The sequence below is a fragment of the Zea mays genome, chromosome 1 (genome assembly GCF_902167145.1).
Source record: "Zea mays cultivar B73 chromosome 1, Zm-B73-REFERENCE-NAM-5.0, whole genome shotgun sequence".
Lineage (NCBI taxonomy): Eukaryota > Viridiplantae > Streptophyta > Magnoliopsida > Poales > Poaceae > Zea > Zea mays.
In genome coordinates this window covers 223,181,682-223,208,796 of record NC_050096.1, presented here as the reverse complement: position 1 = coordinate 223,208,796, position 27,115 = coordinate 223,181,682, and the positions used below count along the sequence as shown (strand labels likewise).

Here is a 27,115-nt window from a genome sequence, read left to right as displayed (position 1 = left end):
GGGCTGGTAGAAAGAGCAAATGACATTATAATGACAGGAATAATGAAGCTAATCTTCAACCAGCCCAGAGGAAAGTGGCCAGACAAGCTGATTAAAGTGGTGTGGAGCCACAACACAACTGCGTCAAGATCAACAGGATTTACACCCTTCAAGCTCTTATTTGGTGACAAAGCAATAACTCCAGAAGAAGCAAAGACAGGGTCAATAAGAACAATAGCTTCGGCAGAAGACGAAGCTGATTATCAAGTAACAACAGATACTATAGAAGGGACCAGACTTCAGGCTATAGAGCACATCAATAAATATCAGGCCGAAACAATAAAGTGGCGTGATAGAAAAGTTCGATTGAAAAACATCAAGCCAGGGCATCTGGTGCATTCCCTTAGATACAGTGGGCAAGTTGCAACTGAAGTGGGAAGGTCCTTTTCTAGTAGTATCTTCGTCAAGACCCGGTTCTTATAGATTGAAGGATATGGACGTCAACAACATACCTAGATCTTGGAATGCGGATGAGCTTCGGTGATACTATGTGTAACATGATGTAATCTTTTTTCATTTTTTCTATGGCACCCTTTTCCTTTCAAGAGGGGAGGAAGGTTTTTAATGGGGCCATAACTTGTAATTTTTCATTCTTATTTTAGCCCTACGAGGGCCAAATCCCCCAAAGATGTAATATGTAAAATCTGAGCTTGCACCATCGTGTGCAAAGAAGAAAAACAGGGAGAAGCTCAAAAGACGTCCCCAAGGGGATGCAGAGCATGACGAAGCTGCAAAAAAGTCGTTCCTAAAGGAGCGCAGCGTAAGTTTTCTGCTCAAAAGTCGTTCCTAAGGGAATGCAGAGCCAAAAATTTGACGAAGATGCAAAAGTCGTTCCTAAGGGAGCGCAGAGTAAGTTTTCTGCTCAAAAGTCGTTCCAAAGGGAATGCAGAGCCAAATACCACCGAAATATAAGGTGAAGAAGTTCAAAAGTCGTTCCTAAGGGGATGCAGAACTTAAATGCCACCTAAATAGAAGGTGAAGAAGCTCAAAAGTCGTTCCTAAGGGGATGCAGAGTCTGGGTGAGGTTTCGTGTGTGTGTTCGAGACATTCATTTGCACATTACATTACATCATTCACTGCATTCATATAAATTCATGTAGACATTCGTAGGATCATCATCATCATAACATGAAGCAAAAACAGATACTTCAGCTTTGATAACAATGCTTCGATGAGAACGAAGAAGCAAGGACATGCTTCGTTGTGTACGAAAAGAAGGGAAGGTGTTTTTCGCCTTCAGCTCAAAATATACAGGTTTCGCCCACAACAAAGCAATTTATACATGGATGGAAAGGTAAAAATATATTACAAGGTATGGAAAAATATACAAAGTAATGTTCGACTTTTGATTACAATATCTTTTTACAAAGATAATACAAATGCTTCTAAGATCTATGCAGGCAGGCCTAAAAAATAGCTTCAGCAGCCTTTAGAATGTGCTTCGGACTATCAGTCTTCGGCACCATCATCCTGCACACATCAAAGTCGTATAAGGTAAAAAGTAATTACAAGAAAAGGTAACCAACAGGTATAAGTTCATACAGGCTTAAGCAAGCTTCGGGCCTCGTCACCAGCCAAATCTCGACCACCCTTCGCCCAAATTTGTGTTATAAATCTGCTCCCTATGCTCCAGGCTTCGCTGGGAATATCAATCAAATCTGTTGAAGATAGGCTGAAGGTTGGTCTATTCACAATCTTTGCGTGTGTACAGTCAGCTTTCTGAAATGCTGCAGCTGTGCCGCGAGAAGCTAGCAGGGCACAGAAGTCACCGTGCCCCGCTATTACTCCATCAAGCGCCTCAACTTCGCCTTCAATGTGTTCGAAGGTGCTTGATATGTTTTCGGCCGAAGGGGTAAATTTTTCAGCACTGGCTCCAACCGAGTTGAAAACTTTTTTCAATCGCTGTACGCAGTGGCTGCCAAAACCCAAACACATGTCCCGAAGCTCCTTCAAAGATTGCTGCAGTTTTGTATTTTTGTCAGCTTCAGCTTCGCATTTTATCTGCAAATCTTTTCTCTCTTGTTCGAAGCTCTCTGATTTTTGGAGAAGTTCCTCGTTTAATCTAGTGTTTTCGGCTTGGGCTTCTGCAAGTGAACCCTCCATCGCCTGAAGCAGGAAATCCTTCTTCTCAAGAGAAGCTTCATAGTCTTTAATTTTGTTTTCTAAACCCTCGATTATAATTTCGTTCTTTTTGTCTTCGAGGTCTTGCTGCATTTGCAGTGCTTTGCTTAGCAACATACTCTGTAGAAATAAACCTTCATCAGCAAATTTGCTTCATTGCAAAGTAAAAAAGAAAAATTTTGCTTCATCACAAGAATCTTACCTTGAAGTTGGAATAAAACAAACTGTCGACGATATGTTGTCGCCGGTAGCTGCTAATATCAGCTTCGAGCTTCGGAAAACCGACACTCTTCGATAGAGTGTCGATTATCTTTGCCCTGATGCGGTCGCGAACGCATCCTAAGGCCTCTTCTTCGATCCCACCAAAGAGCATGGCTCCTAGCTGGTAGCCACAGGAAATGCCATATTCCTGTAGCTCCTTCTTTTCGGCCTCAGATAGTTCTTGCCCGACCAGGTTCCAAAGGTTGAAGTCTTTTTCCTCCGAAGCAACATTGACAATTTTCTTTCCTTTGTCAGGCACTGGGGCCATGACCTTTTCTATAGCCGCAGCTGTTTCTTCTGTAGGCATACCCAATAGCAATTTATCAATTCTAGATAGTGTGCTCTCCAGGTTGGCAGCTTCGGTGGCAGCTGCAGCTTCGGTAGAAATGTTTGCTTCGGCAGTGGCCGAGGCCGATGGTGGCGTCCATTCAATGGCTTCCATTACAGTAAATATCCTTCGCTTTTTCTGCCCATCCACCTTTTTTGTAGCCGAAGGCTCTTCCTTCTTCTATAAAAGCTTCGTCAGTTCCGGTCCCAAAGGACTTAGCAGCTTGATAGGTAGAGATTCAGTCATTACCTTTAAAATTTCTGCCACCTCCGCAACAGTAGGTGTCGAAGGAGTCTCCTCTTCAACTTCGGTCACCTTCAGCTCTGGAGTTGCAGCTTTTCTTTTCTTCAAAGCTGCCACCTTTGGGTCAGGAGTGGATTTTCTCTTCTTTAAAATCTTCTCATCCTCCTTCACCATTCTGGCAGCTTGTCTGTTCAGAACGCTAACAATCCTTTTCCTTTTTGCCCCTTCGGCACCCTTGCTAAGCTGCTCATAATCAGGGTATTCAAATTTTAGAGCATCCATTACCCGGTTTAACCTTCGTTTTGGCCGGGTGCCGAAGGCTGCTGTCATCAATTGGTCTTCCTTTTTGGTATAGTTTCCCAGTATTTCATTACACATAGTTTCAATCATTTCTAGCCATTCTTGGCAAGGTTGCTTGAAATGTTTTTCAAATTCGAAGCGATAAGGTAATTGAACAAGTTTATATTTCTTCTTTGTTCCCTTCATCTTCGGCATCCCCCAGTCACTTGACGTTGGATACGTCCGATTGGCTAGGTATTCCTGCACCAAGTCCCTAGTGCCGATTTGTTCAGCCACTATCCTGAATTCTACCTCGGCCAGCTGGCATGCTGACCCTAGATGCATGTTGCACAGGGGCCTTGTCATTCCGAAGTATAAGGACAACGGGCACATGACCATCGTCATCTGTTTCCCCCTCTTCTTCTCATCAGCTTTGATGTAAAACCATTCACCTTTCCAATCGGTTGGCCATTTGGTGCGATAACTGAGAACTAGAGCCTTTGTATCCTTGCGATACGCAAAATTGTAGCAACCAAAATTTTCATGAAGACCGTCTGCCCTGGCCTTCGTCTGGTAGTGCAACTCGTGCACTCGGCAGAATGCTTCGGCATCTGGGCTCATCCCTTGGCTTCGGAGGGCCCAGATGAAGACACTAAGCCTAACAATGGCGTTAGGGGTCAGCTGATTAAGATATATTTCAAAAAAATTCAAGACTTCCCCTATCATCTCATTCAGAGGAAGTCGCAGTCCTCCTCTGAAAAAGCTCTTGAAAACCACTACTTCATCATTCTTCGGTGCTGGGGTGGTCTCTTCTCCGGCAAATCGGACAAGTTTCCTTTCAGCTTCCCCAAAGTAACCTAGCTTCATCATCATAGGCATGTCAGCTTCAGACACAGTAGGTTTCTCAAAATCTAGATGGCTGGGTTTTGATGGGATCAAAATACTATAATCGTCTTCATCCTCTTCAATATCTTCTTCTTCAGCAATGATCTGTTCAGCTTCGGCAATAAGGGTACCTTCGTCAGTAGTTCCCTCTGTCACAACCAAACTGATTGTTTCATGACTTTGGAAATTGGTGTTGTCTCGGTGACCTTGGTCTCTTCTCCTTCACGAGTCACCCTTGCAGTCGAGCCATCTGATGGATTTTTTGCGGTTTTTACGAAGTTGATGTTTCTTTTTTGCAGTTTTGACGAAGCTCACTCTTTTGACGAAGTTAACTCTAAATGATGAAGTGTTCACTTGAGAGCGCAGTGAAAAAGCTTCGGCTATGGTTAAATTTTTTAACAGCACAACAGTGCAACGACAATAAATGTTGTGGTAACTGTGCACCAACCCGTCTGTTTATATAGTGCTGCAGGTGGGAAGGTGAACTGCCAAATCACCCACACCCGCTGAACGGTGGACCACTCGGCGCTTGGAAGGTGAATCGCTAGATCGCTTGTATCCGCTGAACGGTGGACCACCCAACGCTTGGAGTATTTTAATCGTTTCTCGGCAATGAACTCAGGGAAGGTGTTTTTCGGACCTTCGGCATTCCGAAGCCTTTGAGATTTTTCGTGGATCGAGCTCGTTACGAAAAACAATCTAGCACCACGAAGGGGCTACTGTTGGGGGCCTTCTTCGTCGCTGAAGGTCCTCTAAGCAAAAACACCTTCGGCAGGACGATATTCAAGAAGATATAAAGCGAAGGTATATGTCGAAGCTACAATCCAGGGAGCTTCGGCATGACGACACGCCTTGAGACGAAGGGCAGCACCGACTTAAAGAGGGAAAGACCTTTTAGTCCATGATAACTTGTGTCATGTTTCAGTTATTGAGGACATAAATGTAATTTTGACCGGGTTGCATCTCGTGCCTATAAATAGCTGAACAGTTCCCCTGTACTGTTCACGCTGACTTGTATTCACTCGCACGTCACACTTGGATTCTCAGCTTCTGTCAAGCTGAAGGTACAAATGTAACTCAATATCGTTAATGTTTATTCATGGTTATTTAATAAGAATATAAATAATATAGTGATTTAAGATGATTATTTATATTCTTTACATGTAACTTATGCTCCCGTTTTCTATTACACGCTGAAATGATGAAGGTATGCCCTTCATAACCTTCGTCTGAAGATCATTATATCCTAAGGGAGATAATGCCTCGAAGGACGAAGGTCTTTGACCATTAACATTTTGTGTTGCCTTGTTCTTAACTCATAGCATTTGAGAACAAGTCCCCAACACTATGTGTCACCCATTTTAGACATACCCGTCTAGAATTGTCCCTATTACTAATAGTCTCGGAGTGACCGACAGGACACGAATTTATGACAAGCTAGTAGGATCCGAAGGAAATTTCGATGGCATAATCTCGTTGTTCTCCACTACACCATATTTTGCGTGTAGCTAGAGAACAATGAGGTTATCATGCTGAAATTTCCTTCGGATCCTGCTGGCTTGTCATAAATCCACGTTCTATCGGTCACTCTTGTGTGGGTTTAGGACCTAACTTTGCCTATAGATGTAGGACCGATATCATTGAGGAAGTTGAATGATGTTTTAAAGATAACATTCAGATGAGTGGGTAGCCAAGACCAAAGATTCGGTGGACTGTGCATTCTCCTTCTTATTAACCTGCACTGACAGATGTCCTTCTAGGCGGCATGAAAACAGTATATTCCTTAATAAGAAAATATTTAACCTAAATCTTTGTCGGTTTGGATTTATGCATGAATATGAGGTGTGGGAACATTATGGTGAGGTAGTACCCAACTTGAATGGCATTCATCCGACAACAATCAGAGTACATGGCTGCTTACAACGCACAGACGCATCAAGCAATGAATGTGAGTGTTTCATTTATTCTCAATACAGTCGTATATTTGTCCTATAACTAATATATTGTATTTACAACAATCTTGGTTTCTAGAGCAGGCACAACAGCAACCTTTCGTTTTCCCTCAATTTCAATCACTGATGCCTCAGTGGGCAATACATGCTCCAACACCTCCTCCAGCTCATGTGCGTCTATACTTGAATGCATTATAAACTAGAACTTAATGTGAACCAGCTCTAGTGTGTTGTTTCAATTAAATTTAGTTTAGACTTGTCGTTTGTATTAACATTTCAAATCTTGGCTTATTTAACTTGATTTTGTAGGGATCGAGAGTTATGGGCCATAACACGTCACCACCGGTGATACCAGCAACATGAGCTTTTGGACGGGAGGGAGCTAGTACACATGAGGTTAGTTTGAAAAACAATTCAATTGAATAGTGGTCAACTTAACATTGTAGTTATTTATGTATTTTTATTTCTTTCAGACTCCAAACGAGTTAGAAGACTTCATAAACAACGTCTTGGCTTTTGGAGGTAGTGGTCACAACTGAAACGACCCCTATATGTGATGATTTTTCTCTTGTGGTGAATTTGCTCGATGCGATGGCTTCGGATTCTGATGTATTTGTGAGTTTGTGGTGATGGATTTGTGAGTATGTGGTGGATTGTAATTGAATTGCGAGGAATTTTGGTGGATTGTGATGGATTTGTGAGGAATTAATTGTGGTGAAAATGTGTTGTTGTGAGAAATTATGAGAACTTGTGATGATGTGCTTTGATATATATATATATATTGAAATTTCTTTTAATTTTCTTTTTTTCATATTTTTTGTCATGGAATTGTTTATTTTCGGCGGTATGGCTCCTTGCCGCCGAAAATTGTTCAATTCAATTTTCGCCGGCTAGAGAACTGACCACTGAAATTTAAAAATGGTTATTTTTGGCGCCGAAAATAACAATTTATTTTCGATGGCAACTATACAGTCATAGAAAATAAGTTGTGGTGGAGCGCTTATTTTTAGGCCTTGTTTGGTTCCTTTAGTCCAGGGACTAAAGTTTAGTTAGGAGACTAAGGTTTAGTTCCTACCCTATTTTGTTCTAGAGACAAACTATTCAAAACACATTAAATGAATCATAAGAGGACTAAAATATCCCTTATCATTCTCCCACCATTAGTGCAATTGAAATAAAGAAGGGGCAAAAAATGAAATTTATATGGTTTAGTCCCTTTTAGTCACATCTTGAGGGACTAGACACTAAAACAGTTTAGTCCCAGTTTTAGTCTCACCGTTTAACAATTTATGGACTAAATTGAACTAAAATAGAGAGACTAATCTTTAGTCACTCAAACCAAACGAGCCTTAGTTGGTGTCTCTATTCTCTAACTGTGATTGAAACTAAAGGTGGCGTTTACTCCTCGTGTTGTAACAATTAGAGGCTTCTTCTTCTATACATCCGCAGGTGGCGCTAGCTGTTGGATCTACCACTGATATATTGGTGCCGAATTTAACTTTAGCCGGCTAGCTAGTCATACGATGTACGATGAGTACGTATCAACGCGTTGAAAGGTCACGATAAGGGGCATACAATTGTTGAAGCCAGTCGGGACTCACACTGATATATACATTTATGCATGGTCGCTAGCTATATGGAGGCAGAGCTGATATATGATTGTGAAGAGTCTCGTGTGTGCATGTGCTCGCATGTGCATGCTCCATGCATCGTCGTCCCGTTTCCTGCCAGCTGCAATGGCCGCAGCCCCTACGTGCGTACGTAACGTAGTACGTACGTGTGCGACGATCCGGCCCAATCAAGCCCGGCCACCCGTCCCGCGCGGACACGTCGCGCATGCGCGCACGCACCGGAAAATGCACGACGGTCCCCGGCCCACATGCATGTCATCTACTACCACACAGCTAAGCGACCTGTAGCACAAGCCACAAGGTCCATGGCGCCACGCTATGCCCTTCTCGCTCGTAGCTTATTTCAATTCGTATTGGTTGCTAGCTGTAGCTAGGTTAGCCCCACCGTACCATGCTGTTTTAGCTCAACGATATATATATATATATATATATATATATATATATATATATATATATATATATATATATATATATATATATATATATATATATATATATATCCAGGTTGGTCTACTGGCTGGCTTGGTTGATCACAGCTGTTCAGATGATATTGATGTTGAAGCTTCAACGTACGTACGAAGCAGGCGTGCTATAATGGTAATGTAACTTCGATTTTAATATAATGCATGTTTCATTTATTTTCATGGTTTACATAGCGCATGAAAATAATGTATCTGAATGGGACCACTGGTTATATATATATATATATATATATATATATATATATATATATATATATATATATATATATATATATATATATATATATATATATATATATATATATATATATATATATATATATATATATATATATATATATATATATATATATAGGGCGTTGGTAATGGAAGCCCTGGGCTTCATATAGGTGCGCGGAGCCCCAGCCAGACGAGCCGAACGTGGTCGAACCGAATGGATCGATCCAGACGGCCCGTTTTAATGCAGTACAGTTATGCAAGTATAATTGCTTGTACAAATATGCGTAAACCAACGTGGGCCACGTGTTCGTACGTGGATCGGTGACGTGTAACTCGTAAAAGGGGGAAGCGCATTTAAACAGACAGTTACGACACCGTAAATGTATTCATAACATTGCATAGATGACTGTTACTCCCCCGATCAGATCGCCCACGATCAGCGCGGCCACGATCCTAAAATTAAGCGGGTAATGGATATGCGCCGTGAAATATGCGTCCACGATATTGGATATACGCTTGGTACAGGGAAAAAAATCATAATCTTCCAGAAAAGTGGAGAGTACGCATCATTTGATAGTCCGCTGCTGGGTGAACGGCGATTTTGATCTGGAAGATGGCGGCGCCATGGGGAAACAAGACCATAAGTGAGTATGCGACGCCGACGTCTGTTCATAGACAAAATCAATGCTTGGATATCGTAACAATGGTGCAGGAAGAAGAACAAGGAGAGTACCAGTTAGCGTCAGATGGAATTACGCATACAGAATCAGCTACTGCTGTAAACGCAATTACTCCATCGGCAGCTTTGAGGGCCCCAGGGGTTGATGAACAGACCATATTTGAGGCATCAAGGATGACAGTAACTGAAGGAGGACAGCACCTTAATACTATGCGTACTATTGGTGATCATGAACAGGACACACCAGTGATTCTGCAGAGACATGTAAGTAATATTGAACTGATTTGAATTTTCAGTATTGTACGTTGAATTGTATACAGTATAAGGCAGCTAGAGATGGTGTGACATTCAGTATTTATATTGTGCATACACTGTGAAACTTTTGGCTGAAAATTGTTATGATCTACATACAACATAAAAATATGTAGGGTACCATAGATGATACAATTTATATTTTTTGCACAGGAAGTTACAATTGATCCGAGATTAGTACCTAAAGTTGGTATGACATTCAGTGAGGTGGATGAAGCATATAAATTTTATAGTAGGTATGCATATGAAGTTGGATTTCCATTGAAAAAGTATAGGGAACGGAAAAATTGTAAGTGGTTGAATTGCTCGATGGAAGGCAAAAGATCAGTAAGGGGAATATCAAACCCAAAGGTACGTAGTACCAGTTCGAAACGGACACAATGCAAGGCCGGTATGAAACTTAAAAAAAATTATGATGATGCAAAAGAGACAGTTATATCAGTGCGTATTGATCTGTTGCACTTGGATCATAATCATGAATTTTTTAAAAAGGATACCGAAAAGAATCAATTACAATGCAACAAGACGCATGATCCTGAATACATGGAGTTCATAAGTTCAATGCAAGAGAGTCGAATCCCGCAACATTGTATTATGGATTATGTATCAGAAATGCACGGTGGTCCTGAGAGTGTGCCTGTAACGGCACAGGACATGTATAACCTGTAAGTTTATGATATGTTCCGATTGATATACATAAATGATATATGCTGGTTGTTGTTTCTGCCTAATGCTTAATTTTCACAATAAATTCAGGAAAAAGGCAAAGCAACGAGAAAGAAATGCAAATGATGTGGCAAAGCTACTATCCTTTTTTGCATCCTGCAAAAAGGATAATCCACAATTTTTCTCTGACTTCCAATTGGATAAAGAAGGCAAGATTTTAAGCATATTTTGGTCACATGCAAGCCAGCAAGGGGATTACATTGATTTTGGTGATGCGGTTACATTTGACACAACACATAAGACTAATCTGTATGAAAAACCACTAGGTATGTTTGTTGGTTCAAATCACCACCTACATTGCACTATATTTGCTTTCGCATTGTTGGGGGATGAAACTGTTGATACATTTGAATGGGTATTCAACGCCTTCAAAACATGCATGGGAACCGAAGGGCCACGAGTGATGCTGACAGGTACGACTGATAATAATGAATTAAATGTATATACATCAACTATGGCTTAAATTAGATATTATTTTCTTTATATAACATGGAATAAGATTCGTACAATTGTGTCATATATGTTTGTAGATCAAGATCCTGCAATGCCAGTAGCCCTCGAGAGGGTTTTCCCACACACAATACATCGTTTATGTCTATGGCATGTGCAAAATAGGTATATGCCTTTTCTAAACGAGTTGTATGCAAGATTTGAGGAAATGGACTTTAAGACACGGTTTCAATCTATAATACATCATCCTTTGACTGAGTTGGAGTTTAAGACTGCATGGTCAATGCTACTTGAAGATTTTGATCTGCACGATAACAGTACTCTGGATAAGCTGTATGGAATACGTAAGGATTGGGTGCCTGCTTTTTTTAAAAATCATTATTGTGGTCTAATGTTGTCTACACAGCGTAGCGAAAGCATGAACAGGCTTGTCAAAAGTGCACATGTTGATGCAAATACTCCGCTTCATCAATTCGCCAAGCAAATGATGAAACTTCTACACAGTAGAAAGATGAAAGAGTCAAAAGAAGCAGTGGGAAGCATGGTGAGGATAAAATTGTTATGTCGTATATTGATACATTAATATAAGTGTAAACTAATTTGCATTATATATGCCACAGGGTCAAAAGGAAACGAACACGCTATACATGTTTGAGATAAGGGTTGCAAGAGCATACACAAGGGCTGTGATGTGTAGATTCCAGGAATCTTTGAAATATGCAACCGCATTCAAGATAATGCACGACGAAGAAGGGGGCGCAAATGATTGGGTGGTGCAACATACAACTAGATCGAATAAAATTGTTTGGGGACAGCACCAATTCAAAGTCACAGCTGATGAAGATGCAGGAAAGTATACTTGTGAATGCAAACATTGGGAACATACAGGTATGGAGTACTACAAAGTAAATATATACATTGAAAACATATGAACAAAATCTTAAGATCATTATTGTTTTATAGGGCTATTCTGTGTACATGTGCTACGCGCGTTTATGCATCTTCAGATTGACCGGATACCGAAAGAATATATTTTACAAAGATACACCACCTCTGCAAGGCAAGATGTTCCGTTTTCAAGAGATGATAGGAATTTGAAGGGGAAGGATGGAGAAACTAAGTCATATAGACAGAAGATGTTGCTTAAAAAGGCAATGAAAGTAGTGCATCATGCTAGTTTATCCAAAGCAGGAAATGATAGAGCCCTAACAGTAATGGATGAGCTTCTCGAAGTACTTTCGCGTTTGGAAACAGATATAGACGTTGAGGAAACTTGTGGAACTAGTGGAGGAGATGGTATACAGGTATGTAATGTTTTAATATGTATGTTGTAACATATTATTAATCATATTAAATTGATGAGGTGTGAAACAATAAAATCTCAGGACGATGATGAAGCCAATAGAGACAACGAAAAGGATGATGAATTTGACGAAAGGAATAACAAGGTTTGAATCGTACTGTTGTTAATGTTTATTTGTAAATGATGTATAATGATCTTTCATCCAAATTTTCAGGAAATTCAAGACGTATCTATTATACTTGAACAAGGTGTGGCCAATGATCAAATACATATACCAGTACGTCCATTAGAAGAGGTAATATCTTTAACAACTTTACTGATTTGCAGTTATACATATACATGATTTATACGTTTGAGTTATTGGGTTATGATTGAGCTTAACAAAATGTGTTGTCAATTACAGGTTAATTTGCATGATCACGCAATAATGAATGTTAGTGGTGTCAGTGAACAAAATGATAATGCCAGAAAGGTAATAATGGTATAAATACTGTATGTTGGACTACATAATATTATATGCTGAGAAGTATTTACTTTTGAATTGCAGAAACTGGAATTTGCAGTCGATGGGATAAGCTTGGCAAGACCAAATAACTCAAGACCCAAAGGAAGAACAATAAAGGGGAGTGAAGAAAGGGTTATTAAATTGGGAGCAAAAGGTACAAAGAAAATGACCAGGAAATGTCAGAAGTGTGGAATTGCTGATGGTCACAACAGTAGGACATGTTTGTCAATGGAGGAAAATAGACAAAGGTTGGCAAGCCTTGCTGGACGTAAGAGAGGACGACCTCCAGGATCTAGGAACAAGGGTGGCAGTAAAGCTCCTGATTGGAATGAGACAACAACATCTAAAAAACACGCAAATGAGTTCGATAGTAGTGAGTCAGACAGTGATTAGAATGTTGTATGAGATACGATTAATTTGTTTTTACAATAAACCTTGCTTGTTTGGCAACTGATTTATATAGAGGTGGATATTGAAATCTAATAAATGGTGCGTATATTGCTTAATAATGTTGCGTAACTGGAACTACAAAACATCGTATATAACTTGTGGGATGATCGTATAATTTGTAAACTATATACCAGTACTGTTGATAAACGACAGCAGTGAGTCAGGCGCGCGAGTAGTCTGTTGTATCTGATACGAATAATCTAAGATATAAAGTTGTTGAAATCTGATAAATAGAGCGTATATTGCTTACTAATGTTGCATAATTTGAAGTAGGAAAAATCGTATATGGCCTGGATGATACTCGCATATAAACAGATGGTAGTATTAAGCAATGAGGTATACAGAACATAAAAACAGATCATATTTAAAGCACACATAAGTGAAAACATCTGATGTTCACATATTCGCGACATAACCATAAGTATCCAGCCAACTAAAGTTCACAGAAAGAGCCTGGGTAACACCCCTAACACAAAGTAGCATGACAATTGTTCTGAAAACAGCACATATAAGGAAGCTTCCTACAATTGTTAACTGAACAAAATGGCCAAAATACCACAGTACGGTACATTGCCCACACCATTGCTTAGATCTGACATAGTTCACTAATTGCGCGCAAACATAAATCTCTGGATATCCAATGGAAGTGGCAACGCCTTGTTGATGCGATGGAATGTGAGTTGATGAAGGGCATGAGCACGTAGGTCTCGGGAATTGTCCTGCAATAAAAGCATAGCTTGCATTAGACACGTCTATAGCTAACATGAACAACTGATGGCAACCGGACTATAGAAACAGTTAGCACAGACACTTACTGGTTGATTGAAAGAAGATATGACACCTGCATTGTGATCATAAGATTTCATGTAACTCATCACAAAAAATCCACAGTCATTTGACCCTGTCCTCATTGTTGGGCAGTTAGATGGCATATCCAATGGAAAATTACCAAACTTAGGAAATTCTGCGTTGGGGCAAACGTGTTGTAACGCTTTGCTCAGCCTACTCATTATCACCCTAGCCCATGGGAATTTCCTGCCACCTAAATAAATTGGATCATAATGATAGTCCTTCCATTCGGTGCCACCAAGTTGTATACCATAGGGATTCGAATCTAAAATGTGTATAACCCGGTGGTGTAGATTGATCACATACAGTGTCCAATGACCCCTGCTAAGCATAGGTACCATTATCTGTTGATGAGAAAAGTAAATATAGGTTACATGTTGCTGTTGTAAAGTCATGATAATTAAAATGTACAGTTAATGAGCTGATGAAACTGTGAACAAAATGTTAATGGGACTTACCGACTTGCATTTATCCAGATTCACCAAAGCAGGCAATGTGTTGTGCAAGCAATTCTGTAGGACATTTTGATCAAACGGCTGAGGATTCTTGCTGTGACGTTCCTGTTCTTCAAAATTTAACAGAGCCTATAAAAAAATAGAGTGTGTAAGTATATTATGTGTATAGTTACAATAACTGTGAAGAAGAACCTACCCCAACGTTGACATCAAGTATTAATCTGTTAGATGTCAGAGTTCGACGATGATTTTTAGAATCATCACGAACACACTCTATGAAACACTGCATGAAGACATCCTCAAGACATTTACCCTCCGCGAAAGATTCATAAATATCCATACAGTTTGCACTGTAATCACCGTAATCAATAACTACCCTGTATGATGAACAAAGGTATAGATTCTTATTTCATAAATGAACCAACTTATAAATACGTTATTCGTAATTTGGGTTACATGTACCTGCTTTGGTCAATGTCCTTGGAACAAATTAAATCCCACAGAGAACGGATACACTCTTGCTCTGTAAGTGGTGGATCAGATCCAGAGTTTGTAGTACCTTTGAGTGTATCAACCTGAAATGCAACATGGTTGTAAGTGGTTGAACATTAAAAAAATCAGTTTAATATCATAAAAAGCATTATGTAATATGTATGTTATCATACTGACATGAGGAGTTGGGGTCTGGTCAAAAACTGGCCCACTGTCATTTTGTTCCATTTCCTCTGTTGCCATTGCACCTCTCTACACAAAGGTATATAATTAGTATAACTGTGTTGTATGTATAGTAAAATGTAATTATAACATGAGACATGGACTGCTAACAAACATTTTTTTCCGGTGTCACGTCAAATTTGGGCAAGCAGGTGCAAGCTGATGTGGTTTGAGGTGTGATATTTGTGTTCCTCAAACTTATGTTTCGAACATCAAAACAGAAATCCTGTTGACAAAAAAAGTGTGGTTCGCATACTGCTAAAAAGAAGTATGCATACATGTACGTATAATGAGTAAAAATAGTATTGTCGTTGGACAAATTACCTGTTGATCTGAAACCACATCCGATTCGTCGGGAAAGGTCTCAAGGACTGTACGGATATGCTGTTGTCTTTCGTGAATTTCTTCAAACTGAGTAGCACCCAGTTGGGTCTCAAGCTGCGAAGCTTGGGATGGCATATCGGGTGTGGGCTGGGTGGCATCAACTGTGTGTCCTTGTACACAATTATATTGAAAATAATATATGTCAAAATTTGAATTATAAATCAAATGTTGTTGTGTATACGTGACAAAAACATAAGCTGTTAACTGTACTTATAACAAAAAACGTATACACATGTCAAAAGATAAAATGTTCTGAATAAGGAATACCTGCTGAATCAGCCGAATTCCCCGGTTGCTGTGGCTCATCCGTCTCGTTTTCCAAATTTTCAGACTCGGCACGTAGTACCTCGTCTATCAATTCTATAAACTTGTCTGCTATGTCATATTGCTTGACAATAATTTTGTTGATGCTGTCTTTTATGGCTACGCATGACTTGTCAACCTCCAAGTCATATGCAGCAAGAATATCTGTGAATTTAGATCGATGACGATGTGGGAGATCGTTGATCTTACTTGACATCATCTCTTTGATAGATGGAAGTTTGATGTTAAAAGTTGGCCGAGGCATGGGGCCAGGGCGCGGTGCATCGAAAATATTGGTCCTGCACTCCGGCTGGTTGTTCAGCAAAAAATAGTAAGAATCCATGTCCACCTTCGTATTCTATTTGTTCAATAAATAATCATAAACAATGGATATAATACATCATAAACTTGCCTCAGATTGGCGATCGATCTTAGGTCCAACTGCATAGCATGTCTCCGTCGAGCTTCGGAACTAGAAATAAAATTGTAGTTACCGTGAGTAACCAACTGTGTAACTGTGCATAACCAACTGTGAAAATATGAATAACTTACTTCACAGTGTCCGAAAGATTCAGCCCCATGGCGAACCTTCCTCTTGTCAGCTTTGGTCAAAGCTTTTATGCTATTCTTATCAAAAAATTTAATGCGAGGTGTGCCACTCTTATTATGGGGGGCAGCGGCTGTATGCAGGTGATCCAAGTAGTACAACTACATTAAAAAGAATTACAATGTTCAATAGCAATGTAAGTAGACATAACAAACATCGTAAAACATTTTACATAACTACCAAAAGTTAGGAACCAATAATGAAATAAATGTGCATACGGAAAAACACTATACTTACAAGGACAACAATGGAACATCCATAGATAGTCGTGGAGACATTTGTGGTGATCCGGTTGTGCCACTTCTTGGCAGCTTCACATAGATCATTAAAAATCAACTGGCACCAGTCGATCTCATGGAAACGGTGCATTTCTTCTGTGAGAAGCACCTCATGATATGTGATGCCCCAGCTAGCAGTTGGAAACAGCAAACGGTTGAATAGAATGAGGAAGAAACATCTGATTGAAAGGTCATCATCCTCGCCTTTCCTTAATCGATCCTGTAGAAATGCCACATTGAACTCATCTTTGGCCACACCAAGCTCTGCCCTCAAGTTGCTTGCTGCAACTGCTTCATCAATACCCAAAGGTTTACCACCTCCATGATTTGGCACGCCAAGAATAAGATGAACAATATCCTTTGTGATCTTGAGTTCCTTTCCTGGACCAGGACGTATTGTCATATCCTTGGGGTCTAGCTTGTCCATCAACCATTGGAGGTGTGATCTACTGCACAGCGCATCTACTGTCATATCAAGAATGGAAGAGAAGCCTTTGCGTCTTATAGCCTCACGTTGTCTTTCATTCAAAATGTTAATGCTTGCAATGACATCTTGAGGGTTGCACCTCACATTAAGCCTCTGTTAAACAATATACAACATGAAATAATTTTGTTATTATGAAAAAAATAATCAGAACATTACAAATATGAAATTGTTTGTTGGGTATGCATAACATTAACCTGTCGGGGTAGCTCCTCATGTTTAACCCTCTTTGTCACGACTTTTCTTAACACTCTTGTGTGGCTTTCAGAAACATTGCGCTTCTTCATAGCTGGCATGAAGTCATCTTCATCAGAATCAATCTGAACTGTTTCATTGGTCACATTTTGACTGTCAGCATTTGAAGGATTTTCAACTTCTGGACATGGATTAGGATGTTCTGCAGAGGGAATGTCTACACTGAAGCACTCCTGGCTTGACTGGATTGTTATACGCTTGGGGTTATTTGGAGGACGGTCGACTTGCTTCATTTTTTAAAATTAACAGCTGCATACATAATATACAATGTTGTAAAAAATAAAAGGTTATATATGCATATGTATTTATGGTGTGGTATGATTGAATCAATTAACCTAATTGTTTAAATACCAAACCTAAAACATCTGAATATACTGTTCTCTATTTACATTTGCATACACATACTGAACTGTTTCAATTATTAGAAAAACTGAATATGTTTCAATAAAAACAACCCTTGCTGTGACCAAATAATGTGTTAGCTGTAATGCTCTGAAATACATTAATGTATGCACTAAACAGATATGAAATTTTAAATAAAAAATATACTCTAGGAATAACAACTAGTTGACTGCTCATTTACTAAACACATTTACATAAAAAATCTGAATATGTTTGAGCAAAACAAAACTTGCTATAACCAAACTGTATTGTCTGTGACCTAGTGTAATAAATAATGTCTGTTTTGTAATAATACAAAACTGTATATGATTCAATAAAACATGTACTGAACTGTTCAAAAAATAAGTGAATAACAGACCTTGCTGTAACCAAATAATGTAATAGCTGCAATCATCTGAAAATACATAAATGTATGCACTAAACAGAAATGAAATTTTATATAAAACATATACTCTATGAAAAACAACTAGTTGGCTGATCATTTACTATACACAGATGCATACATATTCTGAACTGATATACCAGCATAACAAACTGAATATGTTACATACAGATGCATACATGAAACACATTAGCATATATGTTCTGTCCTGTTATACGTTCATAAAAATCTGAATATGTTGCATACCATTGCATACAGTTGCAATTATAAAACACAATTTGCCTGCAACCTGATATGTTTGAGCAAAACAAAAATTGCTATAAACAATCTGTATTAACTGTGAACTGGTTTAATAAATAATGTCTGTTTTAAAATAATAAAAAACTGGATATGATCCAATAAAACAATACATGCTGTCACACAATGTATTAACTATAACAATAATGGAATAAATAAGTGTATGCAGTCACAAAAACAACTAGATGACCACCCAATTACCAATTGAACATAATATGATGCAAAAAAATTTAACTAATGTGCATAAACATGTAACCTAATGTGCATAACCAACTGTGTACATGAGCGTAACCGACTGTGTAAGTGTGCGTAACCAACTGTGTAAATGTGCGTAAATGTAATACATCAACTGCATAACTAATGTCAACCCTAGCCGTGATCCACACAATGCAAAATGAACAAAAACAACTAGTTTGTTGACGGTCAAACTCGATCCAATGAAATGCGCGCGAGCTAGGGTTGGGAAGAACACACCGATTGGAGCGGTACCCGTTGGCGGCGGCGAATGTTGAGGATGGCGGAGAACGTGGAAGCAGTCGGGTCGGCGGAGAGCGAAGGAGCAGAACCGTCGCGCGGAGAAGGTAGGGTTTTCGCCGGTCGCCGAATGCAGCGGCGCGAATATTGGAGCGACGATTGGGGAAACCGAGGGCGCGCCGCTCAAATGCCGCTTGCGACTGGATCGACAGCGAGCGGCGAGGGGTTGGAAGAGTCGTCGGAAAGGGGAGCGGAGTCGCCGGGATGGAAGAATCGCCGGAGATTCCTGGAGTCGTGCGGGGGTTGGGGTTTTGCGGTTATGGAAACTGAGCCGGGAGCAAAGGAGCTAATCGCGGGATCACGTAGGTATTTATATGGAAACCGAAAGGTCAGTCGGCTGTGAAATGCAGGTGCGTTCATATTTGGCTGGGGCTTCCTTTAGCTAAATAGAGCTCAGGGCTCTAAATACATATAGTATATATATATATATATATAGTTTCATGGAGCGGTACATGTTTACGCCTTCAATTCAATACCTTTTCGTCAGTCTATTCTTTTTTACTACTCAATGTAAATCAAGACATATAAATAATAAAAAAATTATCACAGGTCACATGATTTCTCACATAAACTATACATTTGTGTGGCTGTGGAAAATCAAATTATACTTAGCTTTAGAAATTTAATGGCTGAATGTCAGCAAACGTCGATGTCCGGAATTTATTCACACAAAAAAAGGAAATAAACTCGCAACCTCAGGCCTTGTTACTCCCTCGAATCATTTGAGTTTTTAAACTAGCTAGTCCTAAGCAGGTCCTAGTAGGCTCCGCCTCAATTTTTCTCTAATCTATAAAAAAATTGAGTTTTCAAACAAGTCCTAATCAGATCAGCTCGCAACCCAATGATGACAATGTGACATGCATGACAAGGAAGCGGACACTAGCGCTCTACGCGTGCACAGATCCGTAGCCGCTAGCACTGGCATGCAGCGGATATCCATTGGCCATGGCGATACCTTGCGTTGTAGCCTCGATGACCTGCTTGCTGATCGCGGCAGGCAGCCACGCACGGGGGAGCCGGCGACCGGCGTCGTCCCGTGCCGCCCTCGAAAGCGGGAGCGGCGTAGCGATCCGATCACTCTGGAAGCCAAGGCCAACAGAGCAGAACAGCTGTCGGGCACGTGCGGGCGAGGACAACCAGACGAGACGTGCCGTCCACGCCCGGGCCCCCACCCTACCGCCAAACCAAACCACCGCTCGTCGTCCGTCCACTCCATGTCTCGATCGGTCCAATCGCCCGCCGGCACCAGAGCCCGGCCTCGCCTCGACCCTTTTTTCCTCGGTAGCGGGCGCCCTTTTCATCCACGTCCGCGCAAAAGCGCGCTCCCCGGCCCGTACCGTCACATGACCCCCCCGCCGAGCGCCGCGCCGCGACGAGATGCGTTGGCAGCCTCGGCTGGCCGGCCGGCCTATTTATTCCCACCAGGCCGGGACTCGCCCTCTCCGCGCCCGCCACGTAGGAACAGCTCGCTAGCTAGCAGGCTAGCTGGTGCGGCTGCCTCTTCGTTCGTGAGCGCCATGGAGGAGAGGCGGAGGCCCCGCGGGAGCGCCAGCGGCTGGAGGCGCCCGTCGTCGCGCGCGGCCGGTGCTGCGCTGCGCCGAAAGGTGCGGGAGCTGCGCCGTCTCGTGCCCGGCGGGGAGGAGGCGCCCGCGGGGGCCCTGCTTGTCCGCACGGCCGACTACATCGTGGGGCTGCGGGCTAGGGTGGATCTTCTCAGGGCACTCGCGGCCGTCTACGGAGTCGGCGTGGGCGCCGTCGTCGCCGACGCCGCCGACGCTGATGCGTGCGCTTCATGAGTTGTTTATCAACCACTAGTAGTATAGTATGCCGTAGATTTGTGCGTGCATATAAACACGCACTTGAGGATTCATGCATGCGGCTTTTAGTTAATTTCAAAAATAGCATGCAGGCATGCAGCCCAGCTCGTCGTCCCATGCACGTACCACACTGGTACGTGTGCGCCCATCAGTTTAACTTCATTTGGAGAAATGTTTGTGAAATTCAGAAATTGCAGGAAAGATCGATGTTGTCTACAATTTTGGATTCGTTGCTATCTCTCTCTTCTTCTTTTTTTCTGAAGGTATATTCATCTTATTGTTGTTTAACTAGCCGCAGGTTTGGTTCTGTCCATTGATTTATTATTCCCGGGATCTCGATCTCGGTTTGCACCTCAAGATAAGCTCTCTTATGGATGTTCCATACACCACTCTATGCAGAGAAACAAAATGTTTCTCTTTTTATTTAGGAGAAAAAACTGAAACAAAAGGTTCACAGTTCGTGCTGATGGTTTTATTTATTCTTCAATTTCTACTAGGCTCGTTCGGTTTTCCAGTATTTATTACCTGTAACGATTCTCAACTAAATTGATTGTCTAATTTGTATAGTACTAATTGATCATCTGGAAACAGTTCCTAGCTTCGTTCCGGTGTAACCAAACATACCTAGAAATCATTTCTGCTTATAAAAGCTTATATAAATTAGATAAACAATCTGTCTAGGAATCATTCTATAGTAGCCGTTCCCTAGCAACCCAACATGCTCTAATGTTTTTTTGAGTCACATGCATTTAAGACTTGATTTGTAGTAAAAATTCAAACCGTTGGCAGCTAGTACATATCGAGAGCTACAACGGAAAAGCCATGTTTTGTGCTACCTTTTCTATTGGTATTATTAGGTTGTACCATACAGCTGTATTATTGAGTACGTAGCCACTGCATGTCCAACATGCTTAGTGAGATGTGAGCTGTGATCGATGTTGCCTGCACATACGTACAACTTCAAGCGATGGATCCATATACACCAAGTATATAAAAAAACCTCAAATATACAAGAGATTTGTGCATCACTTTAATTATAAAAAAGTTTGACCATACAAATAACGCTCTTCTAGGGAGCATTTTGGAAAGTCTCCAGAATAACAACCGTAGATTAAACTATCATAGTAAATAACTTTAATTTTTGATATTACATAAATAGAACACAAACGAGAAAAAGGACAACGCAACCTAGAAAGTGGGTTTGCGCCTTTGGTGCTACGTACTAGCACGACTCGTTTTCATCATCCTACAAGAGCGCATCCCAGTCCTTGGATGCTGGAAGCGTTCAGCTCAGCCTCATAGACCTTCTTTATTACCGGTGTGCTTGGCACATAAACTGGTGGCCAAACTGAATCACTGTGCGTATGTTTGGTTGTATGTAGGAACCTAGCCAGCCTAACTGAGCTGAGTCAGGATAAGGAGAACCTGATTGAGTTCATGCATGATACATTTGTTTGGTTGCTTGTATGAGTCGAGGTAAGGTGGCACAGACATTGTTTGGTTGATTTGGTACATAAATACATGTGATTCATTAAATTATTGTTTTTTGAAATATATATAGCATAAAAGGTCTAGTTTTATTAAAAAAATCTTGGAAACACAATATAAAATCGATCAGATTGGATTTTTAATTCAAAGATATAATAAAAAAACAAACAAAAAATATTTTTTGGTATACATGCTAGTGCATGCAACCGCATGCAACCAGCCTGTACCCGTGCGTACGAGCGGCAGCATCATCTCCGGCGGGCCTGGCTCCAGGTCGTTTTTTTTTTTTGCATCTGCTGAACCTGTGCGTGTAGAGAAGAGAACCAAACAAAATATGCTTTGAATCTCCGCGGGTGCAGCTGTACGACTCGTTTTCATCATCCTAGAAGAGCGCATCCCAGTCCTTGGATGCTGGAAGCGTTCAGCTCAGCCTCATAGACCTTCTTTATTACCGGTGTGTTTGGCACTGATAAACTGGTGGCCAAACTGAATCACTGTCTGTCTGATTGGATGACCGCACTCATGCGTACAATCTCGTGCGAGCCTGGCCGACCGCGTACGGTCATTTTGGGCGTACGTGTGGATGCAGCCAATATAACTTATTTTGCGTCTGTGTATGCAGTCTGCGCTTGATACGTGCAGGCAACCAAACACAAACTCAGATAAAGTCAACGCACATAGTGACGCGGGACGAGACGGTGCAGCTAACCAATCACATGGTGTATGACTCGTTTGGAAGCAGACACCCGAGAGTTATATCATAATTTCATCTCACTTAAAATTGGGCACCCCAGTCTTGAGTCACTATACGCTTGCTCCACAACAAGAGCATTGCCCATGAATCCGCGAGGAAACATTCTTAGGTCTCGTTTGCCAGATCTCCGCTCCATAATTCTGGGGTGGTCATATTTTTTATGTTTGGAGATGAGAGTCACGCGGGAGAGAGATGAACACCGGAGCATTTTTTTGTGGCGACGTGATCCCAAAAAATCGAACGGATGGTGTCACCCCCGCATCATCCTACTTTGATATCAAATCAAACACATCATAATAGAGTGATTGCAAGTGATTCTTTAGCATTGTAAATCTATTTGACAAAACTGTTTGACAAATAGGCTGTGAAGTGATTTATGAAGAGTTATAGAGTGGGGAGCAGGTTGGGAGTGATGAAAATTATGTTTTTTTGCTTCCACTAATTTCTAGTATAAAATAGAGACTAGATTCACTCCACTCCCACCATAGAGCAGTTCAGATTTTTATAACTTGGCTTTTTGGTAGTGATTCACACTGGGAGCGGAGCTACGAAAGCTCTGCCAAACGCCCCCCTTAAACAATATATGTTTGGTGAAATTCTTGCGTCGGCGCTCGACGCAGGCATCACTAAAAGAAACGATGAGGTAAGAGGTGTGAATTAGGCAATCTATTTTTCACACTAATCTATGGTCTTTATTTTTCCTTTAAACAAAACCTATACGAATAATATCAAGCATTCATATGTACAACTAAGTTTTTGTCTAAAAGGAGTTTTAGACACTCTGCAAAGCAGCTGATTCCGGTGGTGATTAGCATATAACTAAGCTAATAAGATAAAACAGACAACCAAAGATAACAATATAAATGTGAAAGCTTAAATACGATAGAGATACAAAATTCTGTTGATATACCGGTATTTGTACTGAAGTAGCAAGCTCCTTACTAATTCTTGTTAGAGCATCACACAAGGGAAGCCATGCGAGGGCCAAGCTCTTGGTCAAATAACTCTATAAATAGCCCTAGTCCTTCTCAACGCACAAATGGTGCTCCAGTTCTGGTGTTTCTCAGATACTCCCCCATCGTCTCTACTTTCAAGCATCCGGCTAAATGTCATGAGCCTTGTTTCATCCAGTACACAATGACGACTGTGGGGGATGGATATCCCCCGGGTCCACACGAGCACAAAAATACGTCCGGGGCCACACAGCAGGTGCCCTCCTAAGGCGTCCCGCTATGGGCCGGATAAAGGAAACCAGCAGAGGTGAGCCGGTCCAGATACGAAAGAGGTCCATGTCCGAGTTAGCTGCTGCATGAGCGTGGGTATGTCGGGTTGGGTTTGTTGCGCCCACCCGACAGATTGAACCACCGGCGATAACTCGGGCGCAGGAGCGCAAGATTTTCCCAAGATAAAGGAAGATTGTTCGCTACAAATTAGGAGATAAGCAAGGAGGTCGTAATCAACACATGTGCGGGGGAGCTCTCTCTGGTTGTATATATAAAGCCAGGAGGCACCCGTACCATTTTCATCTCATCCACAACCCACCATTCTCGTAGTCACAGGCTCACAGCTTGTAAACTCACCACAATACAGAAGACCACCACAGGAAGTAGGGTATTACGCTTCTCAAAGCGGCCCGAACCTGCTCAAGCCTGCGTGTTTCCCTCATCGTGCTACCGCACTAACCATCGAGTCACAATCTACGACGTCGTCCTACTCGAAAGCACCACGAGGGTAACCCCAAGTGTGCGGTCGGACAAAAAACACCGACAGCTGGCGTGCCAGGTAGGGGGTGCGTCGTTGATCAACGCTGACTCCATGGCCATAGTTTTCAAGGGCATGATCACCTTCAGCCCAGGAGCAGTCTTCTACTTCGAAACCATCTCATGTGTGGCAGATGTAGAGGTGATTCTGCATCACATAGCGACTTCACCCAAGAGGACATCTCCCTCGGGATCGCCAAAGGAAGCTACGGCAAAACCACGAACCGCGCCAACAAAAACCCCACCAATGGCGCAACGGAGCATGGTCCCGCACGAGGCCAGGCTTAGGATCCCCTAGAGGGTTGAAGGTCGGTCAACCATGGTCTCCCCAACTCGATGAACTCCGTTGTCCACCTCGCCCACTAAGGAGTGGACACGGATCACTCGGCAAAAGGAGACAAATGCTCCAAACCGGGGTAGGGAAGCGATGCAGACTATCGTCACGATTGTTGCGCCCTCAAGGGAGAACGGGAAGGAACACACCACTGCGCCCACGCCTTTCTTCCCAGACATCCTCTTCATTCACAGTTCAAGATAAATGTCATGAGCCTTGTTTCATCCAGTACACAATGACGACTGTGGGGAATGGATATCCCCCGGGTCCACACGAGCACGAAAATACGTATGGGGCCACATAGCAAGCGCACTCCTGAGGCGTCCCGTCGTGGGCCAGATAAAGGAAACCAGCAAAGGCGAGCTGGTCCAGATACGAAAGAGGCACACATCCGAGTTAGCTGCTGCATGAGCGTGGGTATGTCGGGCTGGGTTTGTTGTGCCCATCCGACAGATTGAACCACCGGCGATAACTCAGGCGCAGGAGTGCAATATTTTCCCAAGATTAAGGAAGATTGTTCGCTACAAATTAGGAGATAAGCAAGGAGGTCGTTGAAAGGAAAATAAGGCTTAAACCTTTTCCTAAATGATTTTGGTGGTTAAATGCCCAACACAAATCTATTGGACTAACTAGTTTGCTCTAGATTATATATTCTACAGGTGCTAAAAGTTCAACACAAACCAATAAAAAGATCCAAGTTAGGGTTCAAAAGAAAGGAGCAAAAGAAACCGAAGAGAACCCTGGTCTGGCGCACCGGACTGTCTGGTGTGCCACCGAACAGTGTCCGGTGCCCAGGGTCGTACGACTTCAAACTTGCCACGTTCAGGTTTCTGGAGAGCCGCTCCGCTATAATTCACCGGACTGTCCGGTGTGCCAGCGGAGCAACGGCTGGCGAGCGCAACGGTCGACTCCAATGGTCGCCTGCAACGTGAACAGTGCGCGGACAGTTCGCGCAGAGTCAGAGCAGCGCCAGAAGGCGCACCGGACAGTGAATAGTGCCTGTCTGGTGCGACACCGGACTGTCCGGTGCCCCCAAGAAGTCAGAGCTCCAACGGTCAAAACCGTCAGAACCCTAACGGTTTGGTGGCGTGGCTGGTGCACCGGATAGTGTCCGGTGGTGCACCGGACTGTCCGGTGCGCCCATCGACAGACAGCCTCCCCAATGGTTGGTTTGGTGGTTGGGGCTATAAATACCCCCCAACCACCACCACTTCAAGCATCCAAGTTTTTCAGACATCTCATTCAATACAAGAGCTAGTGCAATCAATACAATACACAATTCAAAAGAATCAAAGCCTCTCCAAGTCCCAAATACACTCCAAACGCCTAGTTACTAGAGAGAGAGTTTTGCTCGTGTTCTTTGAGCTCTTGTTCTTGGATCGCTTTCTTCTTCCCCATTCTTGTTCTTCAAGCACTTGTAATCAAAGCAAGAGACACCAATTGTGTGGTGGTCCTTGTGGGGTCTAAGTGACCCATTTGATTAAGGAGAAAGCTCACTCGGTCTAGGTGACCGTTTTGAGAGAGGGAAAGGGTTGAAAGAGAACCGGTCTTTGTGACCACCTCAACGGGGACTAGGTTCATTGGAACCGAACCCCGGTAAAACAAATCACCGTGTCATCCGCTCTATTTCTTTGGTTGATTTGTTTTTCCCCTCTCTTTCAGACTCGGATTTATTTCTAACGCTAACCTTGGCTTGTAGTTGTGCTTTAAGTTTATAAATTTCAGTTTTCACCTATCCACCCTTCCTCTAGGCGACTTTCAATTGGTATCGGAGCCCGGTACTTCATTAGAGTCTAACCACTCAAAGTGATGTCGGGAGATCACGCCAAGAGGGAGATCGTGACCGGCGGTGACAAGTCCGCAAGCTCGGGAAGAACCCATTCGAGGGAGTCCGGCCACAAGCATAAGGAGGAATTCTCTTCCTCCATCAAGTCACAACGGAGAGGTGACAAGAAGAAGAAGATGAAGAAAGTGGTCTACTACGAGACCGACTCTTCGTCACCTTCCACCTCCGACTCTGAATTGGCGTCCGTCACTTCTAAGCGCCATAAGCGCAAGAAGTATAGTAAGATGTCCCTCCGCTATCCTCGCCTTTCTAAACACACTCCATTACTCTCCGTTCCCTTAGGCAAACCACCATTTTTTTATGGTGA

At 42.0% G+C, this 27,115-nt stretch overlaps 4 protein-coding genes across 4 annotated transcripts; 2 read left to right on the top strand and 2 right to left on the bottom strand.

The window, feature by feature from the left end:
- The first annotated feature begins 11,444 nt into the window (after nucleotides 1-11,444).
- On the top strand, nucleotides 11,445-12,808 carry LOC109943745 (uncharacterized). Its single transcript, XM_020547242.2, has 6 exons — nucleotides 11,445-11,495; nucleotides 11,615-11,911; nucleotides 11,993-12,055; nucleotides 12,125-12,205; nucleotides 12,314-12,382; nucleotides 12,458-12,808. Exons 1-6 carry the CDS (start codon nucleotides 11,445-11,447, stop codon nucleotides 12,806-12,808), a joined length of 912 nt encoding a protein of 303 aa, XP_020402831.2.
- Nucleotides 12,809-13,325: 517 nt separating this feature from the next.
- LOC109943744 (uncharacterized) lies at nucleotides 13,326-14,536 on the bottom strand. Its single transcript, XM_020547241.1, has 4 exons — nucleotides 14,366-14,536; nucleotides 14,173-14,298; nucleotides 13,681-14,058; nucleotides 13,326-13,584 (listed from the first exon to the last, which is right to left on the bottom strand). Exons 1-4 carry the CDS (start codon nucleotides 14,507-14,509, stop codon nucleotides 13,471-13,473), a joined length of 762 nt encoding a protein of 253 aa, XP_020402830.1. The 5' UTR covers nucleotides 14,510-14,536; the 3' UTR covers nucleotides 13,326-13,470.
- An 85-nt stretch (nucleotides 14,537-14,621) lies between these two features.
- LOC103643323 (uncharacterized) lies at nucleotides 14,622-15,835 on the bottom strand. The gene is made up of 4 exons (XM_020543486.2): nucleotides 15,535-15,835; nucleotides 15,208-15,377; nucleotides 14,839-14,913; nucleotides 14,622-14,744 (listed from the first exon to the last, which is right to left on the bottom strand). The coding sequence occupies exons 1-4, from the start codon at nucleotides 15,833-15,835 to the stop codon at nucleotides 14,622-14,624; spliced, it is 669 nt and encodes a 222-aa protein (XP_020399075.1).
- Nucleotides 15,836-20,264: 4,429 nt separating this feature from the next.
- LOC100381914 (uncharacterized) lies at nucleotides 20,265-21,057 on the top strand. Its single transcript, NM_001321385.1, has one exon. It carries the CDS (start codon nucleotides 20,327-20,329, stop codon nucleotides 20,603-20,605), a length of 279 nt encoding a protein of 92 aa, NP_001308314.1. The 5' UTR covers nucleotides 20,265-20,326; the 3' UTR covers nucleotides 20,606-21,057.
- The last annotated feature ends 6,058 nt before the right edge of the window (nucleotides 21,058-27,115 follow it).

What these genes read in the sequence shown, in the direction of transcription:
- LOC100381914 (NM_001321385.1), top strand. Translation starts at nt 20,327, where the DNA reads ATGGAGGAGAGGCGGAGGCCCCGCGGGAGCGCCAGCGGCTGGAGGCGC.
- LOC103643323 (XM_020543486.2), bottom strand. Translation starts at nt 15,835, where the DNA reads ATGCCTCGGCCAACTTTTAACATCAAACTTCCATCTATCAAAGAGATG. An exon ending in ATGTGGTTTCAGATCAACAG is followed by an intron (nt 14,914 to 15,207) that starts GTAATTTGTCCA and finishes ACCTTTGTGTAG; the next exon opens with AGAGGTGCAATGGCAACAGA. An exon ending in ACCAGACCCCAACTCCTCAT is followed by an intron (nt 14,745 to 14,838) that starts GTCAGTATGATA and finishes GTTGCATTTCAG; the next exon opens with GTTGATACACTCAAAGGTAC.
- LOC109943745 (XM_020547242.2), top strand. Translation starts at nt 11,445, where the DNA reads ATGAAGATGCAGGAAAGTATACTTGTGAATGCAAACATTGGGAACATA. An exon ending in TTGACGAAAGGAATAACAAG is followed by an intron (nt 12,056 to 12,124) that starts GTTTGAATCGTA and finishes CCAAATTTTCAG; the next exon opens with GAAATTCAAGACGTATCTAT. An exon ending in CAGTACGTCCATTAGAAGAG is followed by an intron (nt 12,206 to 12,313) that starts GTAATATCTTTA and finishes TGTCAATTACAG; the next exon opens with GTTAATTTGCATGATCACGC.
- LOC109943744 (XM_020547241.1), bottom strand. Translation starts at nt 14,509, where the DNA reads ATGGATATTTATGAATCTTTCGCGGAGGGTAAATGTCTTGAGGATGTC. An exon ending in TACTTGATGTCAACGTTGGG is followed by an intron (nt 14,299 to 14,365) that starts GTAGGTTCTTCT and finishes ATTTTTTTATAG; the next exon opens with GCTCTGTTAAATTTTGAAGA. An exon ending in TATCTTCTTTCAATCAACCA is followed by an intron (nt 13,585 to 13,680) that starts GTAAGTGTCTGT and finishes CTTTTATTGCAG; the next exon opens with GACAATTCCCGAGACCTACG.